The 18,133-nt window shown below is 65.6% G+C and overlaps 1 protein-coding gene across 5 annotated transcripts; it reads right to left on the minus strand.

Moving 5' to 3' along the window:
• Positions 1 to 43: 43 nt before the first annotated feature.
• On the minus strand, positions 44 to 18,052 carry CRLF1 (cytokine receptor like factor 1). 5 transcript variants are annotated; one of them, XM_090027680.1, is made up of 8 exons: positions 17,772 to 18,052; positions 8,458 to 8,736; positions 6,909 to 7,038; positions 5,530 to 5,699; positions 3,647 to 3,804; positions 3,175 to 3,343; positions 1,852 to 2,030; positions 44 to 1,015 (listed from the first exon to the last, which is right to left on the minus strand). In XM_090027680.1, the coding sequence occupies exons 1-8, from the start codon at positions 18,028 to 18,030 to the stop codon at positions 992 to 994; spliced, it is 1,368 nt and encodes a 455-aa protein (XP_089883806.1). In that variant the 5' UTR covers positions 18,031 to 18,052; the 3' UTR covers positions 44 to 991. The 5 variants fall into 5 exon arrangements, with proteins under 5 accessions (XP_089883806.1, XP_089883807.1, XP_089883811.1 ...); XM_090027681.1 differs by having other exon boundaries at positions 1,848 to 2,030; XM_090027685.1 differs by lacking the exon at positions 17,772 to 18,052 and adding an exon at positions 12,790 to 12,995.
• Positions 18,053 to 18,133: the final 81 nt, after the last annotated feature.

Consider the following 18,133-nt stretch of genomic DNA (forward strand, 5'->3'; position numbering starts at 1 on the left):
CCTTCCCCTGAGCCGCCTCTGCTGCTAGCCAGGCCAACGCTGCTTTTCTGACTGTTTTTTTCCCTTTATTAAATACAAGCGCGGGGCTCGCACCCAGGTGCAGGCAGGCTGGCACGGCCCCGACGGCTGGAGGCCAGGCCCGCTGGGGGACCAAGGAGAAGCTGCCCTGATCCTGGACCCGTGGGCCTGTGTCTGGTTTGGCTTCTATGGTTGGCGGTCAGAGGGGCGGCTCCCCAAGCCCTGCTGGCTTCGTATCACCGGGGGATGCAGCGGTGGGGGCTGGGGGTGAGCGCATGCAGCCTCTACGTGTGGGCCCTTGGCCACTTTCCAAGCTGGCCGGGCTGCCAGCCAGCTCTGCCCGCTCAGTGTGGCCCCCTGCTCTGCCCCACAGGGACCCCTGGCAGGGCAAGGCCACTGCTCCAGGAGGGTCTGGCTAAGACCCATCTAGCTCGTCTGCCCCCAGGCACGGAGCAGCAGTGCCCAGCGGCTGCGAACGCCACGGCGGGTCCCAGGTGGCTCCAAGGTCCATGAGGACCCCCATCCCCTGGGATGCTTTCTGGTCCGCTGGGCGCCTGTGGCCAGCAGCCCCCAACCCAAATGTGCCAAGATGCCCCAGGCCAGGCTGTGCAAGGGCAGCTCAGCTGGCCCCCGCTATGCTGGGTGCACAGAGACATTCTGCCCCCAGCTCCCCCCCAGGCCCGAGAGAGGGATCCCGTCCACCTCGGAGGTCTGGGGTGAAGCAGGGGAGCATCACCCAGCAGGGATGGGGGGCTGCACCGCTGACCCCAGCCCTCGCGGGGAGCAAGGCGGGCGCTGGGGGGATGGAGGGAGGCCTGGGGGAGCAGTCCAGAATCCAAGGCTGTTTCTTCCTGTCCTCGCTGGAGAAGTGATGGGGGGCCTCCCCTGATGCCACGGCTGGGGCTTTGGTCCTGCACGGGGAGACCACTGATCTGGCCCCGCGCTCCTGCACCACTGCCAAATGTGGCGGGGGCTACAACTTATCGCTGGGTAGAACCTGGAAGAAGAGCACAGCCCAGCTGCAAGCAGAGCGAGGGCGAAGCCAGGACCCCCCTGCCCTGCTGAGACCCCGGCCTGTCGGCCTGTTTGCCCTCCGGGGCCTGTAAAGCCAACGGGCCGTGTCTGCTTCATCCCGTAACCCAGAGCGCGGGACGCTGGGCTGGCAGCCACGTGGGCGCAGGGGGGTTTGGCACGGGCTCAGGCCCCGGTTACGACGTCTCCGGGAGGCCCGGGCCGCGTCCCAGCGTGGGGCCCGGCTCCCCCGGGCGCCCTGCCGTCCCCAGCTTGGCTCGGCCGGTGCTCAGGCTCTGCACCGCCCATCCAGACACCTGGGGCACGTGGCCCTCGCAGCCAGGTGCTTGCCTGGGGGAGCGGGCCAGGGGCCCCCTGGGAAGGGGCATGGGAAGCTGCCCCCCTGCACCTCCGGTCTGTCCTGGGGAGGGCTACGCAGCGCCCGGTGGCCTGGGCTGGGGGGGCACAGGCTTTCCCAGGGGTGCTGGTGGCTGGGCCCCTTGAAGGATGCTCTGTAAATGCTGCAGCCTGGGAGCTCTCCACAGCGGGGCCCCCGGCCCATCTGCAGAGCTGGGGCTGGGGAAGCCTTGCTCCAAGACCCCTGTGCCCCCTCAGGGCAGCTCCCGGGGCAGACAGCGTACCTGCTTGGGGGGTTTGCTGACAGCAGCCCCGCAGGCGAGGGAGCTCTGCACTTCCCAAGCTGGGCGCCGTGTCTCAGGGTCTCCTCTGGGGGTAGGGGCCCATGCTGCCCAGGTCCCAGGCTCTCCACCCGCCCGCCGGCCCCCCGAGGTAAGAAAGAATCAGCGAAGGGTCCTTACCTACCTGGTTCCGTGTTTTGTGCGATTTCTGCAGCCAGACGCGCCACTGGTCGTACAGCTTGATGCTGAGGTTGGAGCAGCCGTAGGCGTGCTTCTTCACCCAGCCGAAGAACTGCTTCAGCTCCCGCCGCAGGGTGCTGTTCTGCTCCCCGCTCTTGGGGTCGCACACGCCGGGGATCCTCTCTGCACGGGGGGAAGGGAAAGGGGTCAGCGCGGGGTCCCAGGGGACGGGGCAACCGGTGTCGGGGGGGTAGACGTCGCCTGGGTAGGCTGGGTCGGGTCTCGAAGCGAGCTCTGTGTCTGCACGTAGGCGCCTGGGCAAGTGCTCCCTGGCCGAGGCTCCAGCTCTTGCTGGGCTCACGGAAGGGGCAGGCTGGGGCCGTATCCAGCTCGGCCGTGCCCCAGCCTGGCAGGATGCACGAGCCCTTGGCAGCTCGGGAAGGACCTGCACCTGCCGATCGGGGCAGGAGCAGATGCCCGGGCAGGCGTGACATCAAAATCACGTCATAAATAACGGTGGGGGAGCCGCGGGGCTGAGCTGGCGCGCTTGGCCGGAGGCCGCGAGGCTCGCTCGCTCCCTGCTGGGAAACAAGAGCTCCAAATTGGCTCCCGCGCAAGAAATCCAGGTGCCGGGCACACCCGGGCCAAGGCAAGGAACAACCTCTCGGCACGTCCCGCGCTCGCGGGAAGGGGGGAGCGGTGCCGGCCATGCCAGGACCCCCCCGCCCCTCCGCCACCCCCCAGCACCAAGGCGGAGTGCAGCAGATTTGCATATGGCGCAGGATGAATCGCGGCCGGGAACGCTAATCTAATTACAGCCAGAGCCAGGGGCGGGGGCGACCCGACTGCAGCAGCTGGAGGGGCGCCAAGCCCCCCGGCACGCCACAGGGAGCTCCGGCTCCAGGCGAGCCACCTGGGGGGCGGCCGGGGGAGGCTCGGGGCCGGATTTCCGGCCCTGCTCCCACGCTCCCCGCCCCAGGCGGAGGGAAGTGGAGGAGGAGGGGCTGCGCAGGCCCTCGGGCTCCCAAGACCCCGACCGCGTGCGAGCTGGGGGCCGGCACGGTGGGCGCCGTGGCTGGCGTGAGGTGGGCTGCTCCGCTTTCTGTCACCAGCTGCGGTGCCCACGGCCGGGCCACGGGGCAGGGGGCGTGGGTGTGATGTGGAGTCCTTGCAGGACTAACCCAGCGCCACCCTCGCCTGGGCGCCCGCGTGCAGGGACCACTGCCGGGGGAGCTGGGCACGCATCTGTCCCTCGCCTCCCAGCCAGGCCCCGTGGCAGCTCGTCCCCCCACCAAATCGCCGCGGGGCTGCGCTGCTCGCCACTCACCGCTCCGCGGGGTCGAAGCTGCCGTGGGGTTGCTCCAGTCGCTCCAGATCCCGGACTTCTTCGAGCCGTAGATCCCGAAGGGGTTGCACCGGACCTGGACGAAGTAGACGGTGCCGGGCCGCAGCCCCGCCAGGCGGCACGATGTCTGGTTCCCCACGTCGTCCACCACCTGCCCGGGGGCAAAGGGCAGGCCTCAAGCTCGGTACCGCGTGGCGTTGCCACCACCACGCGCGGTGCCGGTGCCCCGAGCGCGTCTGCCGCAGCAGCCCGTGCTGGCCCCCGGCATGCCCGCTCTCTGCACCGTGCCAAGCCCAGGCAGTGCCACAGAAGCCGGGGCTCGGAGCTCTCCTCTGCAGCCCCTCGAGGTTCCCGGCGCCCCAGGAGGCACGGCCCCGACTCCAGTAGGTGCGAAGAGGCGGGACGATGGCCAGGAGCCGAGCCAGGTGTCCAGGCGCCGGCACCCCACACCCACCTTCCACTCCGAGCTGTCCTCCACCCGGTATTGGATCTGGTACTTGGCTTGGAAAAGGAAATCCTTCAGGGCTGGCGGGGAGCTCCAGCGCACGCTCAGCTGGTCCTCCAGGTCCCCGACTCGGCTCACGTGCACGTCCGTGGGAGGGTCGGTCGTGACTGCGAGCAGGAGGGGAGAAGCGAGGAGACACGTAAGCACAGGCAGGGTGGGGGGATGATAGGGACGGGCTTCCTGGCCCCTGCGCCCAGCTGTAGGTCGGGGTGCGCGCAGCCAGGTGGCAGCTGTGCCGCACCGCGCGCGCCGGCCGGCCGCCCGTGGGGACGGGCCTGGGACCGGATCGGGTTTCTCCGGGGCGGGGGGGGAGGCTTTTAGGCGGGAATCTGCACTTGTCACCGGTTCCTTTAACACCCCGGGCAGAACGAGGTGTAAAGTGGAAAAGCATCTCGTGTCCAAGTTCCTGTCCCGTTTTCATGGCAACCGGAGCACAGAGGGGGACCTCTCGGGTCGCAGCCGCCAGCTGCACCAGCTCCGGCCGGGGGGGTGCATCCTGCCAGCGAACCCCACCGCCAGCGTGCGCCGAGCCGCCGGGCGCGGCGGGGCTTGCTGGAGCAGGGCTGGCGGGATTTGGCCCCCTGGCCCTGCCAGGCTGGTAGGAGTGGGGCAGGGAAAGCAGGGCTGAGGGGGAACTCTCTTCCCTGAGTCTTTCCCGTTTGCTACCAGGGCAGAAGAGGTATTTACTGTGCTGCACTTCGTGCAGGGACAGTCGCTGGTCTCGACCGTGGCTCATGCCCCTCTCCTCCCGCCTGTGCGCATGTGCATGCACACGCGTGTGTGTGCTGGGGGCACCAGCTGGGTCCGCCATAACTGCACTGTCAGGGACCTGCAGCGCAGAACGGGGACCACCGGTCCTCTCTGCTCCTCACAGGCCTGCCTGCTGGGATAGGACAACAGTGCCCCCACCGGCTGCGTCCCCGGGGCCGAGCCCTGCCACCTCCTGGCGGTGCTCCCTGGCCTGGACATCTGGCCAGCAGGCCACCCAGCCGGCCTGTCCGCCTCGTCCCCGCCTGGCAGGCGGCTGACGGCGAGCACGCTCAGGATGGGCTGGGAGCCGCTCCCTGGCCACGCGCCGGCCGGGCGGAAAGGGTTAAGGAGCAGCAGATGCCTGGAGGAGAACTCGGAGAAACATCCTAATTAGATTAGAAGCAATTCTGCTCACATATCGCCCATTTCCTGCGCGCCTCCGCCCCGCCGCCTATTACCAGGGGCGACGGCATGAACCCAGGATCCGGTCCCCCTGGAGCTCCCTGGCTCTCCCCCCCACTGCCGAGGTCACAATCCATGTGTGACATCACCCTGGTGACCAGGTATGACATCACAGCCAGGAGGGTCCCCGCCGGAGGTGGGGAAGGAGTTGCGAGGACCCTGCTGGCTGCTCCGGCCGGGGCCTGGGGGGTCCCGCGGCAGAAGGCTGTAACCTTCGCCAGGAGGTGTCAACAGCTCTTTAACTTGAGAGCTGCCCCCCAAATCCGGCTGGTGCGGCTCCAGGCAGCCGGGCTCGAGTTACTGGAGCAGCTCCGCTCCTGCTTTGCCGGCAGCTGCAGGAACCAGGGCAGTGGGGAGCGGCAGTGGCCCCCGCCAAGCTGGGGCTCTGCACCCAGGACCGAGCGCTCCTGCACCTGCCCCGCGGAGCCCCCCTGGCACATCCTCCTGCCCCTGGGAGGGGGTGCAGAAGAGCCAGGGGCTGCCCAGCACAGCCTTCCCTACAGGGAAACCCTCCTGGGGCAAGCCCCCGCCGGCCACACTGCTCGAAAAGGGGTTTCCCGAGAGAAGCGGTGTTTTGTGGCAGCTGGGGGGGGGTGAAGCAGTGCAAGCCAGGGTCTCACCCACGTCGAGAACATCCAGCATGACCACGTCCGAGACGGCTACGCCCAGCCGGTTGGAGGCCTCCACCCAGATCTCGTAGGGCGTGAAGAGCGCCAGGTCCTTGGGGATGTGGCAGGAGTACGGCCCGGCGGTGTGGTACTCCTGGCACGTGTTATCCCGGCCGTACCACCTGGCAATGAGAGACACCATCAGCCCAGTCCTCTGGCCCGCTGTTATGGGTCACGCTCTCAGCAGGGCCAATGCGGCTTTGGAGCCAGGGCGGACTCGCTCTCCCCCCAGCCTGCCGTGGGTGCACAGTCGGACCAGGGGCCTGCCCTCCTGGTGCAGGGAAGTGACTAACTCAGCCCGGGCTGCAAGAGGCAGGACGGTCCTTTGGTGCCACCGACCAGCTCCTAAGAGGGGCGGTGATGGGGCATCGATGGGGCACTGGGACGGCACTCCCTGCTCGTGCCCCCGGGAGCTCACCGGCTCTGCCGGGTCCTGCTCACCGGGGACTCTCTTGTGGGGGGGGCATCAGATGGCCTAACCTGGCCCCAGCTGGCCCTGGTTTGGGAGTGGGTCCGGGCTATCCTCACCTGCCTGCACGGGCCTGGCTGCCTGCTCCCAGGTGGCTCCTGGGTCCTGCTCGCTTGTTCCTGGTTTCCTCCTCTCTGGGTCCTGCTTGTTGGCTTCCCCCCAGCCCTGGTTGCTGCTTGCTGACTCAGGCCCAGACCAGCTGGCTCCCGGCTGGGTGATCTCCCGACCTAGAGCTAGCTGCTCCAGATGCCCTGGCTACAACACGGGTCCAGATCTCTGCCTCCTTCCTGGCTCATGGCTCTACCCAGGTATGTCCTTGATCCCTTACAGGCCCTTATCTTCTGACCCACCTGTTCCTGCTCCCCAGCCTCTAGCTGGGGCCTTTGCTTCCTTGAACTTGTCTATTCCTGATCCTCTAGGTTGCATCCACCCAGGGGTGAGCCTGGTACCCCTGTCCTCTCTGGGGCTACTGGACATGGGATCTACGGTGGCCTGAATGAAGCCCTGCTGTGCATCTACAGCATCGGCACGCAGGGATCTCAGCACCTTTCACCAGTGATACCTCCTAGGGGTGGCAGGACAGGGCCGTTACCTCCAGTGTACAGCGTGCAAAGCAATGCGTGGACCATTCCTCCAGTTTGGTGCAGCGTTAAGACTAGACCCCGGGCACCCAGTCCCCACCCTCCACTGGGTCCCAGGACCCCGAGCACCCAGTCCCCACCCTCCACTTCCTAGGCAGGGTCTGACCCAGCAGCCCCACGAGTGATGAAAAACACCCCAACCCCGGAGTCGCACGCCCACTCCCTCCCAGCGCGCCTTTCTAAACAGTGTCGGGCACTAGCTCGCTGCCCCCATGCCGTACCGGAGCTTGTACTTGAGGGTGTAGTTGGTGTGCAGGTAGGTTTCGCCCTCTGTGCCGGGGGCCCATTTGCAGGTGAGGTCTTTCATGTTCTTGGACCAGCAGGTAATGTTGACTGGTTTTTCCGGTGGCACTGAAAGGGGAAAGAGCGCCTGACATGAAACCAGTTCTGCAGAGAGCCCTCCAGAGCTGCCTGAGATAAAAGCCGCCCGGGACATGCGAGGGCGAGGAGTGGCTGAGAGCTTTGCTCACTGCGTTTGTTTAATGAAGGGCTTTAGGATCCCGGCTTGCACGTAGCGACATTCCTCAGGCGCTCTGCTCAGGTGCCACTTGCCTGCCAGGACCTGAGCTCAGGACTGCGATTCCCACACCAGGAAACACAGCGTCGTCCCCAGGCAGGAGCCTGGGGACATGGGGACATGCCCCGAGCTAAGTGCCAGCAGCAGAAGCATCCACCGCTGCAGGGAAACACCAACATGAGCTCAGGCCTTGGCAGGTACATGAAAGAGCAAACGACTTCCAGTCTCTTGTTCTTCAATGCAAATGTATTGGGGGGCATCTTTACTTCACTGTGTTTTCAATGTCGGCCTATTTATTCTATTACTGGGCCCGGCTCCGGTGGAGTTTTCTTTTGGGAACAGGAGGAAAAAATAGTTTTCTGTTCCCAGTTAAGGCTCTATCCTCTGAGAAACTTGTAGATGTGTCCTTAAAATAGCCTAAGATAAAATCTTATGATTATTGATTCGGACAACTGCGATTTCACCGCTGGTTGCCAAAACAGCCTTTTTGCTGCAGAGCTCTCATTGTATTCAAGGGCCGAGGCCATGTGTGATAACTCACAGGATTAGAGCTACGTTAATTAATTCTGGGAAAAACGCTGGGCTGTGCAGATGAGCAGTAAGTGCAAACTGCTGTAAGGACACGAAAAGTGCAAGTGGTTAGTGCCTGAGCGACGGTTCCAGGGGCTCCTCTGCCTCTCGGTCTCAGTTACAATAAACACTTTTATAAATCATTCAATTTGTTCTCACGAAACCTTCAGCCACTAATGAAAGCGCCCGGCGCATGGCGCCACGTGACTGCTGCTTTGGAGAAGTAAGACCCCTCTGAGCACCTTGGGGTCATTAGGAGCCCAGTGGCCTGGCTGGCTTCCAGCCAGGGTGATTTACACACTCGCTCTCCTAATCCTTCCTGCAGCTCGGGGTGGAGACCCCCTTCTCTGCTTCCCGACGGATGCAGCAGCCCTCCTGCACAGTGGTTCGCCCCAGGGGCAGCCGCGCGTCAGCGGGGAGGAAGCAACGGCTGGGTCTGCCCGGCCTCCGGAGAGACTTGGGAACCCTTTGGATGAACGGGCCCGGGCGGCGTCGGGTGCCGGCAACCACATTCACCCTGGCGGGAGGTGCCGCCACCCACGAGCTGCGCCCGGGATGGCCGTGGGCCGAGACGGCTGGCCGGCCGTAAGCACGGCGCATTGGCTGAAGCTGCCCGGAAGATGGGACGTATGCATACCGACACCCCGCGGGCAGAGCCGTGCGTCTGCCACGCATATACCTACATCCGACGTAGAGACAGGAGCCGGCCAGGATGCCGCCGTCCCTGCTGTGACACACCAGGTTATCGCCCGACTGCTGCTTGGACCCGTTGAGGTGGGCGAGCGCCACGCTGAGGGTGGTGGCGTTGAGGACCTTGTAGGACTCGGCAGGGAGCCGCCGGCCATTCAGAGTCCAGTACAGGTCCTCCGCGCTCAGGTGCGAGTCGGTGTTGACGGTGCAGGCCGCGGTCAGCGACGAGCCGATCACCAGCGTTGGATCTTGGGGGGATATGAGCGCGGGGTCTGCAGCAGAGGGGAGAGAGCGGTCGAGGGGCGCTCTCCTGACCGACCCAGAGCTCCCGCCCCCACGAATCCTGCTCCATCTCGGTCTGTGGGCTGGCGAAAGGCCCCCCCCGCACAATGAAAACATATGAGATGGCTGGGATTTCTACAGGCAGGTTTGGCAGCTTTTGCACCGCAAGATGTACATCGAGGCGGTCCCTCTCCAAGACTCAGCTCTGAGTTATCTGGAGAAGGTGTTTCCCGTGCGGTGCTGGGCGGGTCGGGCTCGGTTAGGTTCAGCGTTAGGAGTTGTTTATGCCGTTCTGGATGCTTTGTGCTGGCTTTCATTTCTGACGGCTTAATTTGCTTTCTCTGCGTGTGATGTGGTTGGCTGCGGCCGGGCGGGCGTGGGGGCTGTGGCTAACTTCTTAAATCTTTGCGACAAAAAGGATTTGAAAAGCAACAATGGAAACTTTTTTTAAAAACCCAATCACAGCCAAACCGCCCCAAAAGTGGGGGCCAGTCCGCGAAGCTAAACACTGGCCAATGCCTCTCTGTTCTGGAAGGTCACCCTGGCACTGGGTAAAGTGCTTGGCTTTAAGCGTATGCTTGAGTGCTTTGTGGGGCCGGCGCCTACAAAACACTGAAAATGCACTGCTTCCACTTAGAAGCCCAATCCGTGGTGAAAGTATGTGAGAAATGCACCTGCCAACCCTGCCCCCAAATCCACCCACGAGCTGGGCCACTGGTGGCATGCGTGGCGGGTTGCCACGTCTGCGTGCCAAATGCATCCCGAGCCTGTAGGCTGCTGCCTTCGCAGGCAGGGCTCAATTCCCTGCTCCGGGGGCAGCTCGGATGCACGCTTGCAAGCCCTGCACTGGGCGCTCCTCAGCCCGCACGGCTGGGTGAGAGGCCAGAAGTGACCCCGTGGGCCCCGATTCTGCAAAGCCCCCGAGCCGGGGGTCAACTGTAAACGCACAGGCCAGAATCCCTGCCAGAGTTAATGTTCAAATGCCACTTGTTGCCCTGGAGAGATTCTCGTGGGCAGCTGCTGCAACTGCAGAGCAGATGCCGCTTTGGTAAATTCCTTACAGAAAAGGCATGTTTTCACCTGGGCGGGTTTTTTTTTCCGCCCCTGGGGTGACGTTCCTGCCCCTGGCACTCTGCCCTGGGGAATTTCCACACGGGGAGGTGGACGGGGATGGAAGAGGGGTGTCTTCCAGCGTTTTCAGGCCCTGCAAACGCCCAGCCTGGATGAGCACCCTTCCTGCCACGGGCAGGGAAGGGAACATGCAGCCCTCTGCCTTCCCAACACGCCCGGCTTCGCGCCCCGCAGGCTACATCCGCCCTCGCAGGGGTGGTGGCACAGAGTCACTTCCCCAGGGCAGTCGCCGCCGTCGGCCCCGTTCGCTGTGTTGGCGCAGCGGGGCATCCTGCCTTGTGCTCGGGCTAGTCCCTACAGCCCCCCTGTGCCTGCCCCGACCCGGGCAGCCCCACGTTGGACCGCAGTTTCAAGCGGGACAAGCCCTGCTGAGCCGAGCCCGCGCCGTGTCGAGCGGCTGCTCCATAGCTGGGCGCTTGCACGAGATGGAGGAACAAAGGCCCTCGAGAGCGGCCTGTGGGAACGCGCAGCGCGGGCGACGCACGAAGCTTTCCCTTCCTCTCCGTGAAAAAACAAACAAAGGACATTCCAGCCGCCGCGCGGCCCGGGCCCCCCCAGCCCCACACGCTCGCGGGGGTTTCTACGGTTCAAGACATCCAGCCCAACAATTACTGGGGCGGCAGGAGGCCGAGGCTCCTTCGGTCCTGGGCCTGGGCCTCCGAAAGCGTTCTAGCTCTGGATGCAAGCGCTTCCGTCCAGCCGTCTCCTCCATTAGGCAAACCCCAAGGTAGACGGCTCTCTGTTAAAAAGCTGCAGCCTGCCGATAAAAGGGCCCAACGCTCCGGGCCCTAATTCTAGTAAATCTCAGTCTAAACAACACTAGCAACACGTATGAGCTTCATAAAACAGACACGTTTCCCGGCCTCCCCGCAGAACCGTGGAGAGGGGACGTCTGGAGGGGCCGAGCTTTTTTTTATTTTTATTTTTTTTAAGCTGTGCTTTTTTTTTTCCGTTCTAGACACAGAAATGAACATGTGTTTTGAAAGGGAAAAGTGTGAAGTTTTCAGATTGGAGAGGAACGGGCCGGGGAGACGCGGCCAACGTGTGGAATGCGCAGCTCGGATCTAACATACCTGCTAGAAGTTTTATTACTTTCCTATTAAAAAAAAATGCTGATCAGGTGCTAAGTAATACTATAAAGTAAAACCACATTTCCAAGGTGTCAGGAACATTTACTCTTTTCTTTTGAATGGCCGGATTTAATTTTATTTTTATATCAGCGTTTTGAGCGGCTGGGAAAGGGCGGGGGGGGAAGAAAAGAAAAGAAGAAAGAGCCTCGGAGAAAAGCATCTGAGCTCACGCAACAAGACAGAACTTTAATAGGACCTGCCCGGATTTAAAAAATAATTGTCTGGAAGATCCCCACGTGGGAAAGCAGAGACGAATTTTTGCAGCATCAAATTTTGTAAAGAATACAGTTAAAACTCCTTCCGACCCAGAGAAATGTGGTCTGCAGCCTCCCCAGTTGCCGGGCTGGCAGGACAACGCTGGCCCTTTCCCCTCCAGCCGGGTCACCCGCGTGCTTTGTTTCTACAAAAACCCCTTTGCACTCGGTTGTTCCCTGCCACGTCCTGGCTGGCGTTTCCCACACTCCATCCCTCAACTCGGTGGTGGATTAAAGACAAAAATTCAGCTCAATTGTTTAAGTCAAATGTGGGAGGAAAATCCTTGGACAATACGTTTGGGTTTATTTTTCTTTGCATTCGGGTTACTCGGAGGGGTTAATTATTGCACGTCAAACCCGACAGGAGCTTAGCCTCCATGCAGCCGGCATGCCTTTGACAGGGCTGGAACAAAGTTGTGAGCGGCTGTAAACGCCAGCCTGACTCGTGGGAGCTGCGGGGTCGCATGCAGCCTCGCCCCGAGTGTGCACATGTGGGTGGGCTGAGCTCGCAGGACAGGGGGTGAGTCTGCTAGGGCAGGGGACCTGTGGGGACGTGGATTGGAATCCCACCTGCAGACGGGGGCTGTCTGATGCCCAGGAGGAATCCGCTAGACGCACCGTTGCTGCCCACTGCCTGGGAACCGTCGGGTCCCCCGCAGGGCCCTCGCACTCGCTCTAGCAGCAACCGTCCCTAAACAGCCACAGCCTCCTGGCCCAGGCCATGCCCCGCTGGGCCCCTCGTGCCTTCTAGCAATGCCACGGTCGGATGGCACCTGTCACGCCCCGCTGACACCGTTCATGTCCTCCCAGCACTCCTGGGGACCGTATCAGACTTGCGAGCCCGCAGCCCCCAGCCCGGCTCCGAGCGGGAGTCTGGCCCCTTGCTGCAAGGTCCCCTGCTCTGCCGGGCTCTCCTGGCGCGCAGCGGCGCGGCTGGGGCCCGCGCTCTCAATCCTGAGCCTCCTCGTGCCATTTCGTATTTAACGGTGGGTGATTCCTGATCGGTCCCTGAACTTCTCACTGCGAGGGAACGGGCTGGGACAGGCCCAGGGCAGCCTGTGCACGGGGCCCACGTTTCACGGGCAGCTTTGCCCCTCCCTCTCCAAAGTAGGTTGCAGCAGCAGCACGCCTGGGAGGACGGGGCTTATCCCGTGTCCTTCCTCTTCCCGGGAGGCCAGGCAGCTTGAGACACAGGTGTCTGGGAGCCGGGCCGGGCCGGGCCGAGCGGGCAGGAGGCAGGCCACGGCCTCCCGAAGAGCAGCAGCAGCTTTTCTTGGCCTGCCTCGATGGCGTGTTTGGAGGAAATCTCGCCTTGAGAAATTCCCATCACCAAGAGGAAGCACAAACTTCCTGCTCCAGGAGAAAGGGAGCGTTCCCGCCGCCGCTCGCCCGCCGGCCCCGCCGCGCCCGCGCCCGCGCCCGCGCCCCGCGCCAACCGGCGGCCAGCCGCCTCCGCGGCTCGGCGCCCACGGTGGTGCGGGCCCCCGACGGCGCCCCCCGCGCTGCGCCCGGCGGAGCCGGTACTCACACGTCAGGGCCCGGGCTCGCCGCAGGCAGAGGCAGAGGCAGAGGCAGAGGCAGAGCAGCCCGGGCCGGCTCATGGCGCGGCTCCGCTCGGCGCTGCCGTCGGGGGCGCGGCGAGACGCACCGACAAGTCGGGGAAAGTCCGGGGCGAGTCTGAGCCGCCGACTTGACAAGCGCCTTCACGCGCCGCTGGCCCCGCCCGCCCCGCCCCGCCGCGCGCCCCGCCCCGCCCCGCACCCCGGCCCCGCACCCCACGCCCGCCGCCCGGCCCGCGCCGTCGGGGCGACAGGAGCCGGGTGCCGCCGCCCCGCGTGGCACAGCCCGGGGCGGGGCGGGGCGGGGCGGCCCCCCTTCACCGCGCGGCCGCAGCCGGGGAGCCGCGAGGGGCGCGCAGGCCCGGGCCCGGCCCGGGGCAGCCGGGCAGCGCAGAGAGCCGGGGCGGGGGCGGGGGCGGGGGCGGGGGGGGGGCTCCTGCTGGCTCCGGGGCCGCGGTAGCGCCGGGCCGGGCCGTGCGCGGCGGGAGCAGTGCCACGCGGGGCCATGCCTGAGCCCTGCCTTTGTCCCGGGGCAGGTGGTGGGCGACGCGGGGAAGCAACCCCCGCCCCGGTCCCTGCGTGCTGCGGCTGGCTCTTCCCGCGAGGACGCGGGCAGCCCAGCGCCGGGCCCGGGGCGCGGGGACGGCGCCCCCACCGCCGTACCCGGCTCCCCCTGGCCTCGCCGCTCCCTGCCGCCACTGCGCTCGGGCCAGCCCCCTTCCCTCCCTCGCTCCGGCCCAGGCTTCGCGGCCACCGCAGCAACCGGGAGGAGCCCCGCCGGGGGCCGTGTGCGGGTGGCCACGTGCGCGCCCTCGGCGCGGGGGAGCACGGGGCGCGCATCCGTCGGGAAATGGCTGCCGCACTGCGGCACGGCTGACGCCCGGCCGGGGCTCCCGGCGCCCGGGGCGCTCGCGGCGGTGGCACAAGGCCCCCGGCACGCGGGGCGGCCGCTGCCAGGTTTCGCTGCCTCCGAGGCGCGAGCGCTCCCCGGGACTGGTTCTTGCTTTCCCGCAGACGCAACAGTGCCGTTCCCCTTGCCTCCTTCTCCGGCCCGGCTTTGCTGAGGCTTCCCCGAAGGCCAGGCGGAGGCCGGCACCCGCAGCGGGAAATTTCGCCCACGCAGGGAAGGCCTGGCAGGGGCAGGGGCAGCGCCGCCGCCGCCGGGAGCCCGGCGCGGGCAGGTCCTCACCTGCCTGCGGCGGAAGGGACGTGCCCCGCGGCCGCTCTGGAGCCGGTGCGGGCGGCACAGAGAGGCCGCGCCGGGGCGCCGGGAGAGGCGTGGCCGTGAAGGGCGCGGGCTGGGAGTGCGGGGGACTTTCCGACGCGGGGCTGGAGCGCGATCGGGGCGCCGGGCCTCGCACCTTCAGCCCTGCCAAGAGCCTCGTGGCTTTGTAACAAGCACCAGCTGCCTGCCGACCCCCAACTTCCCGCCGTCTGAAGGGCTGGGCCGGGCTGGGGGAGACTCGCTTCTGGCTCTGGGGTTGGAGCAGCTGCGGGGAGGCCGAGAGGTGCCCCCGGCCATGGGCAGCCCCCAAGACGCACCCGCAGCACAAGGCAGAGCCTTGTGGGGGAGGGGCGGGGCCGGCCTGACCGCAGTGCGCGGCCGGGGGCAGGGGCAGGGTGTCGGTGGAGTCGGGGATAGACCCGCGCCTCCGGCCGGCCGGCTCCGTGCCCGCCCGCTGGACCGCCGTTGCACTGTGGCAGTGCCCAGCGTCCAGCTGCGGTGCGGGTGCCTGGCACGGAGCAAGCCCAGGAGCCGGCCGGCCCTGGGGACCCGCGGCCCCTCCAGAAGTACCTGCCGCGCGGCGGGGGCGGGAAAGCAGGATTTCTGTGCGCCAGGCCGGGCGCGGCCGGCCCGCTCTCCCGGCCCGGGGCTCGGGGCCAGAGGCGCTCCCGCCCCAGCTCAGCCGGGTAACGAAGCCCGCAGAGAGACGGCAGTGTGTGTGTGTGTGTGTGTGTGGGGGGGGGGGGCGGGGGGAATCAGACAAAGCCGCAGCGGAGAGACTCATCCCCCCATCTCTGAGTCAGCGCGGCAGCCAGAAAGCAGATGTGGTTTCTGCCCTTTGACAGCGACCTTTAGCGAGCTGACTCCATGGTCATGGGCCTGCCCACAGGCCGCCTGGGCTGAGCTCAGAGGCTCGGAGCAGGGTGTGGGACCCACTCAGGACAGGCCTGAGACCAGGGGTGGGCGAAGCGCCTGGGTGGCGGCCGCCGCCATCCTGGCACCATGGGCAGGAGCTGCTCTGCTCCCCCCAGGGCTGGGCCCCTGCACCAGCCTTGCCCAGAAGGGGATTTCCATCGCTCCGCTCCTTTAATCTGTGTGTTATGGCAGTACCCAGCACCTCCCCGCCCCCCGCCGCGGGACCCAGCCCCTGGGCCTGTTCCGTAACCTTGTCCTGGCCTGCCTCCCTCTGCCTGCCGCCCTGGGGCGAGGAAACTAGCTCACCTCCACCCCCACAGGCCCCAGCATCAGTGCCCAAGGGTGGGAGTCCTGCAGACGCTTTGATCCTGCCATCCCCACCCCTTGGATGCTGTCAGCCCCGGTCCTGCAGCTTGGCTCTGAATGAAGCTAATGGCTGAGTTTCCCAGCCCGGGGCTTGCTCAGCTCCGGGAAGTCTTGGGACGGAGATAGCATTTGGCTCCAGGGCAAGGGTGTAAAAAACAAACCAGCAGAAGAAAGCCTTGGCCAAGCTCACAGCGGATCTTTGCATATTACTTTCTGCATCCTTTTAAAGTGACCTGGGGGAAAAATAAAGAGGCTAGAAATGCAAAGAATCCAGCAGGCTAGCTTTCCTTTCTATTCTTCTCAGTAACGTTTCCATGTTAATGGGTAATTTATAACCTGGTTAACCCCTCCTGCACCACCAGGACGCATGTGCTGGGCATCATCGAGCCCTGCCCCCCCCACCCTTTGGCAGGGTCGCCTGGGGAAAGCACAGATGGTTGCAGGGGGTGCAGCGGGCCGGGGGGAGGGAAGGCAAGAGGCTCGTTTGCTCATCTCAGGGCAGGGGAAATCCATGACCAGTGAGTCCAAGGCTCGGTCTGACAGGACGGATGGACCTGAGCGGTGCCCATGGGGGTGGGGGGCATGAGGGCACCTGGGTCTGTCTGGGTGAATGGGCAGAGCTGGATACAGACCAAGCAAACGCGGGGACATCCTGAGCTCAGGCCTGTGTCTGCATTTCCCCCCAGGCTGCACGTTTTGCGGAGCGGATCCTGGGCTAGAGGCTCCTTGGAGAAGCTCAGGTCATTTTTGAGATGCTCAGAAAGCATCCATGAAATGGGGGGAGGCGGAGGAGGGGGAGGGGGAGATCGCCAGGCTGTAGAGATCTGCCAACTGGAATACTGCTGCCTGGGAAGGTTTTTTCTATTAAAACTTGGGTGGATTTAGTGCTCGTGCAGCCGGGGGGCCAACAGCGTGGGCTGGAGCCAGGCATATTGCAGGCAGGTGCGGTGCAAGCGTTCCCCACACGCCGCCCTGCCATTGCACTGCAGTCCTGACCCGCAGTCCCCCGCTGCTCCCGCCATGGGCCTGGCAGTGCACTGCAGTCTGGCCTCGGCTGCCCCTGCTCTTCTAGCCCTAGGATCCTGGCTCTGCCCCCGTCCTCACCTAGGGGCCCTGGCTCAGCCAGCGCTCCTCGGTCCTGAGCCCGAGCCCCTGCCATTCCAGCCCCGGGGGTCTGCAGAGCAGCGTGAAAACCGCCCCCAGGGTCTTGAGCCCTGCACAGGGCGGGACCGCACTGGTCCTTCCTCACATCTGGCTCAGAGCCCCATGCTTCAGCCTGGGTGAGCATCCCCAGCAGCCGGTCCCTGGGGGGGTCAGGGGGGAAGCCCTGCCCCTCTTCCCCGGAGCTTCGGGAGCCGTGTTAGTGCAAAGCAGTGCCCCCAAGCCTGCCCGGTGCAGGGAGACAGCTGTGTGGCTGGACAGCGCAGGGGGTGCCCAGTGGCAGAAGGCACTCAGCACCCTCAGCAAGGGCACCTGGCTTCAGACAGGCACCAGCCGCGGGGGAGCAGAGCAGGCTGGGGCGAGCGTAGAAGTCCAGACCCTTACACAAGCTGTAGCACCTGGGCCTGTTCCCCTTCAGCCTGGCTCCTGCCCACCCTATCTGGGGTCCCAGATCCCCTGGCTCTGCCCGGACGGTGCACATGGACCCTGCTTGCTCGTGGGGACTTTGACCTGGACTCTGGCTCTCATGCAACCTCAGCCCCTGGTCCAGATCCGCCAGCTCTGGCTCAGGTTCTTGTTTCCCCCCCGTCCCTCCGGACTGCCCAGGACCCAGTCCGTGCACACCGCTCCAAACCCTGCGTGCCTGGTCTTCAGAGGCACCAGGCACCCCTGGCTCCCACGCTGTCAGCTGGAGCCCCGAGTGCCCGGCATCCCGGAGCAGCCCTGAGGCCGCTGGCCTGGCAGCAGTGCCAGCAGAGGGGTCTGCACAGAGCCTGGGCGGGGGATCCTGCGCTGGCTCTCTGAAGAGAGGGTCTGAGCCGGAGGAGCTGCCAGAGCCCCACGGCAGCCAAGGGGGCATCAGCTGGGGAGCCGGCCCGGGCTCTCCCTGCCACCCCATGCCCGCAGTTGGCGGTGCCTGGTGGGGAAGCACCGGGTAACGAGCCCGGGCGGCGCGGCCGAGCAGGTGGAGGCAGCGAGGCCAGGACACAGCGTTCCCCCTGCGGCGCAGGGCGTCCGCCCCCCCGGTGCCGGGCCTGGGCGAGCTTGCGGGGGAGCATGCCGAACAAAGGCCGGCCTGTGCCTCGGCCGGCTGCTGGGAACGCGCAGGCTTTGCCGGTGAGATCAGTGCGGCTTGGCCCTGCCTGCGCACCCAGGGCGGGAGCGCTGCCCGCCGCGGCCGCCTCGGCTCTGGAAACCCTATCTTTTTGTCAGGCATGTGACCGCTTGCCGGGCCGTTTACTGTGACGGCTCCCAATCTATTCAATTTACTTCGACATTACTCACCGATGCAGGACACGGAGGCCGAGGAACTGGACCAGGGCCAGGACGGGAGGGGGTGGGGAGCGGAGCCAGAGCCAGAGCCCAGCCAGCATGTGCGAGCCTGTCCGGAGCAGCCTTGTCCTCGGCCCCGGCTCTGTGCGACATGAATCAGCTGGCAGCGCGCAGGGGCACGCAGCGTGGGACCCACCACCACTGTCTCCGCGGGCACCCGCCCAGCCCCGCGCGCCGGATCTCTGGCCCGGCCCCCGGGGGACCAAGTCATTTCCTCCTGCGGCTTCCACGGGGCTCGTGCCCCAAGGGCTGGGGCAGGGAGGAGCAGCCCCTCGACCCCCACCACTGCCCCCGCCCTGTGGCGGGACCAGGCA

The sequence above is a fragment of the Crocodylus siamensis genome, chromosome 14, assembly GCF_052110815.1.
Source record: "Crocodylus siamensis isolate JL-2025a chromosome 14, ASM5211081v1, whole genome shotgun sequence".
Classification (NCBI taxonomy): Eukaryota; Metazoa; Chordata; order Crocodylia; family Crocodylidae; genus Crocodylus; species Crocodylus siamensis.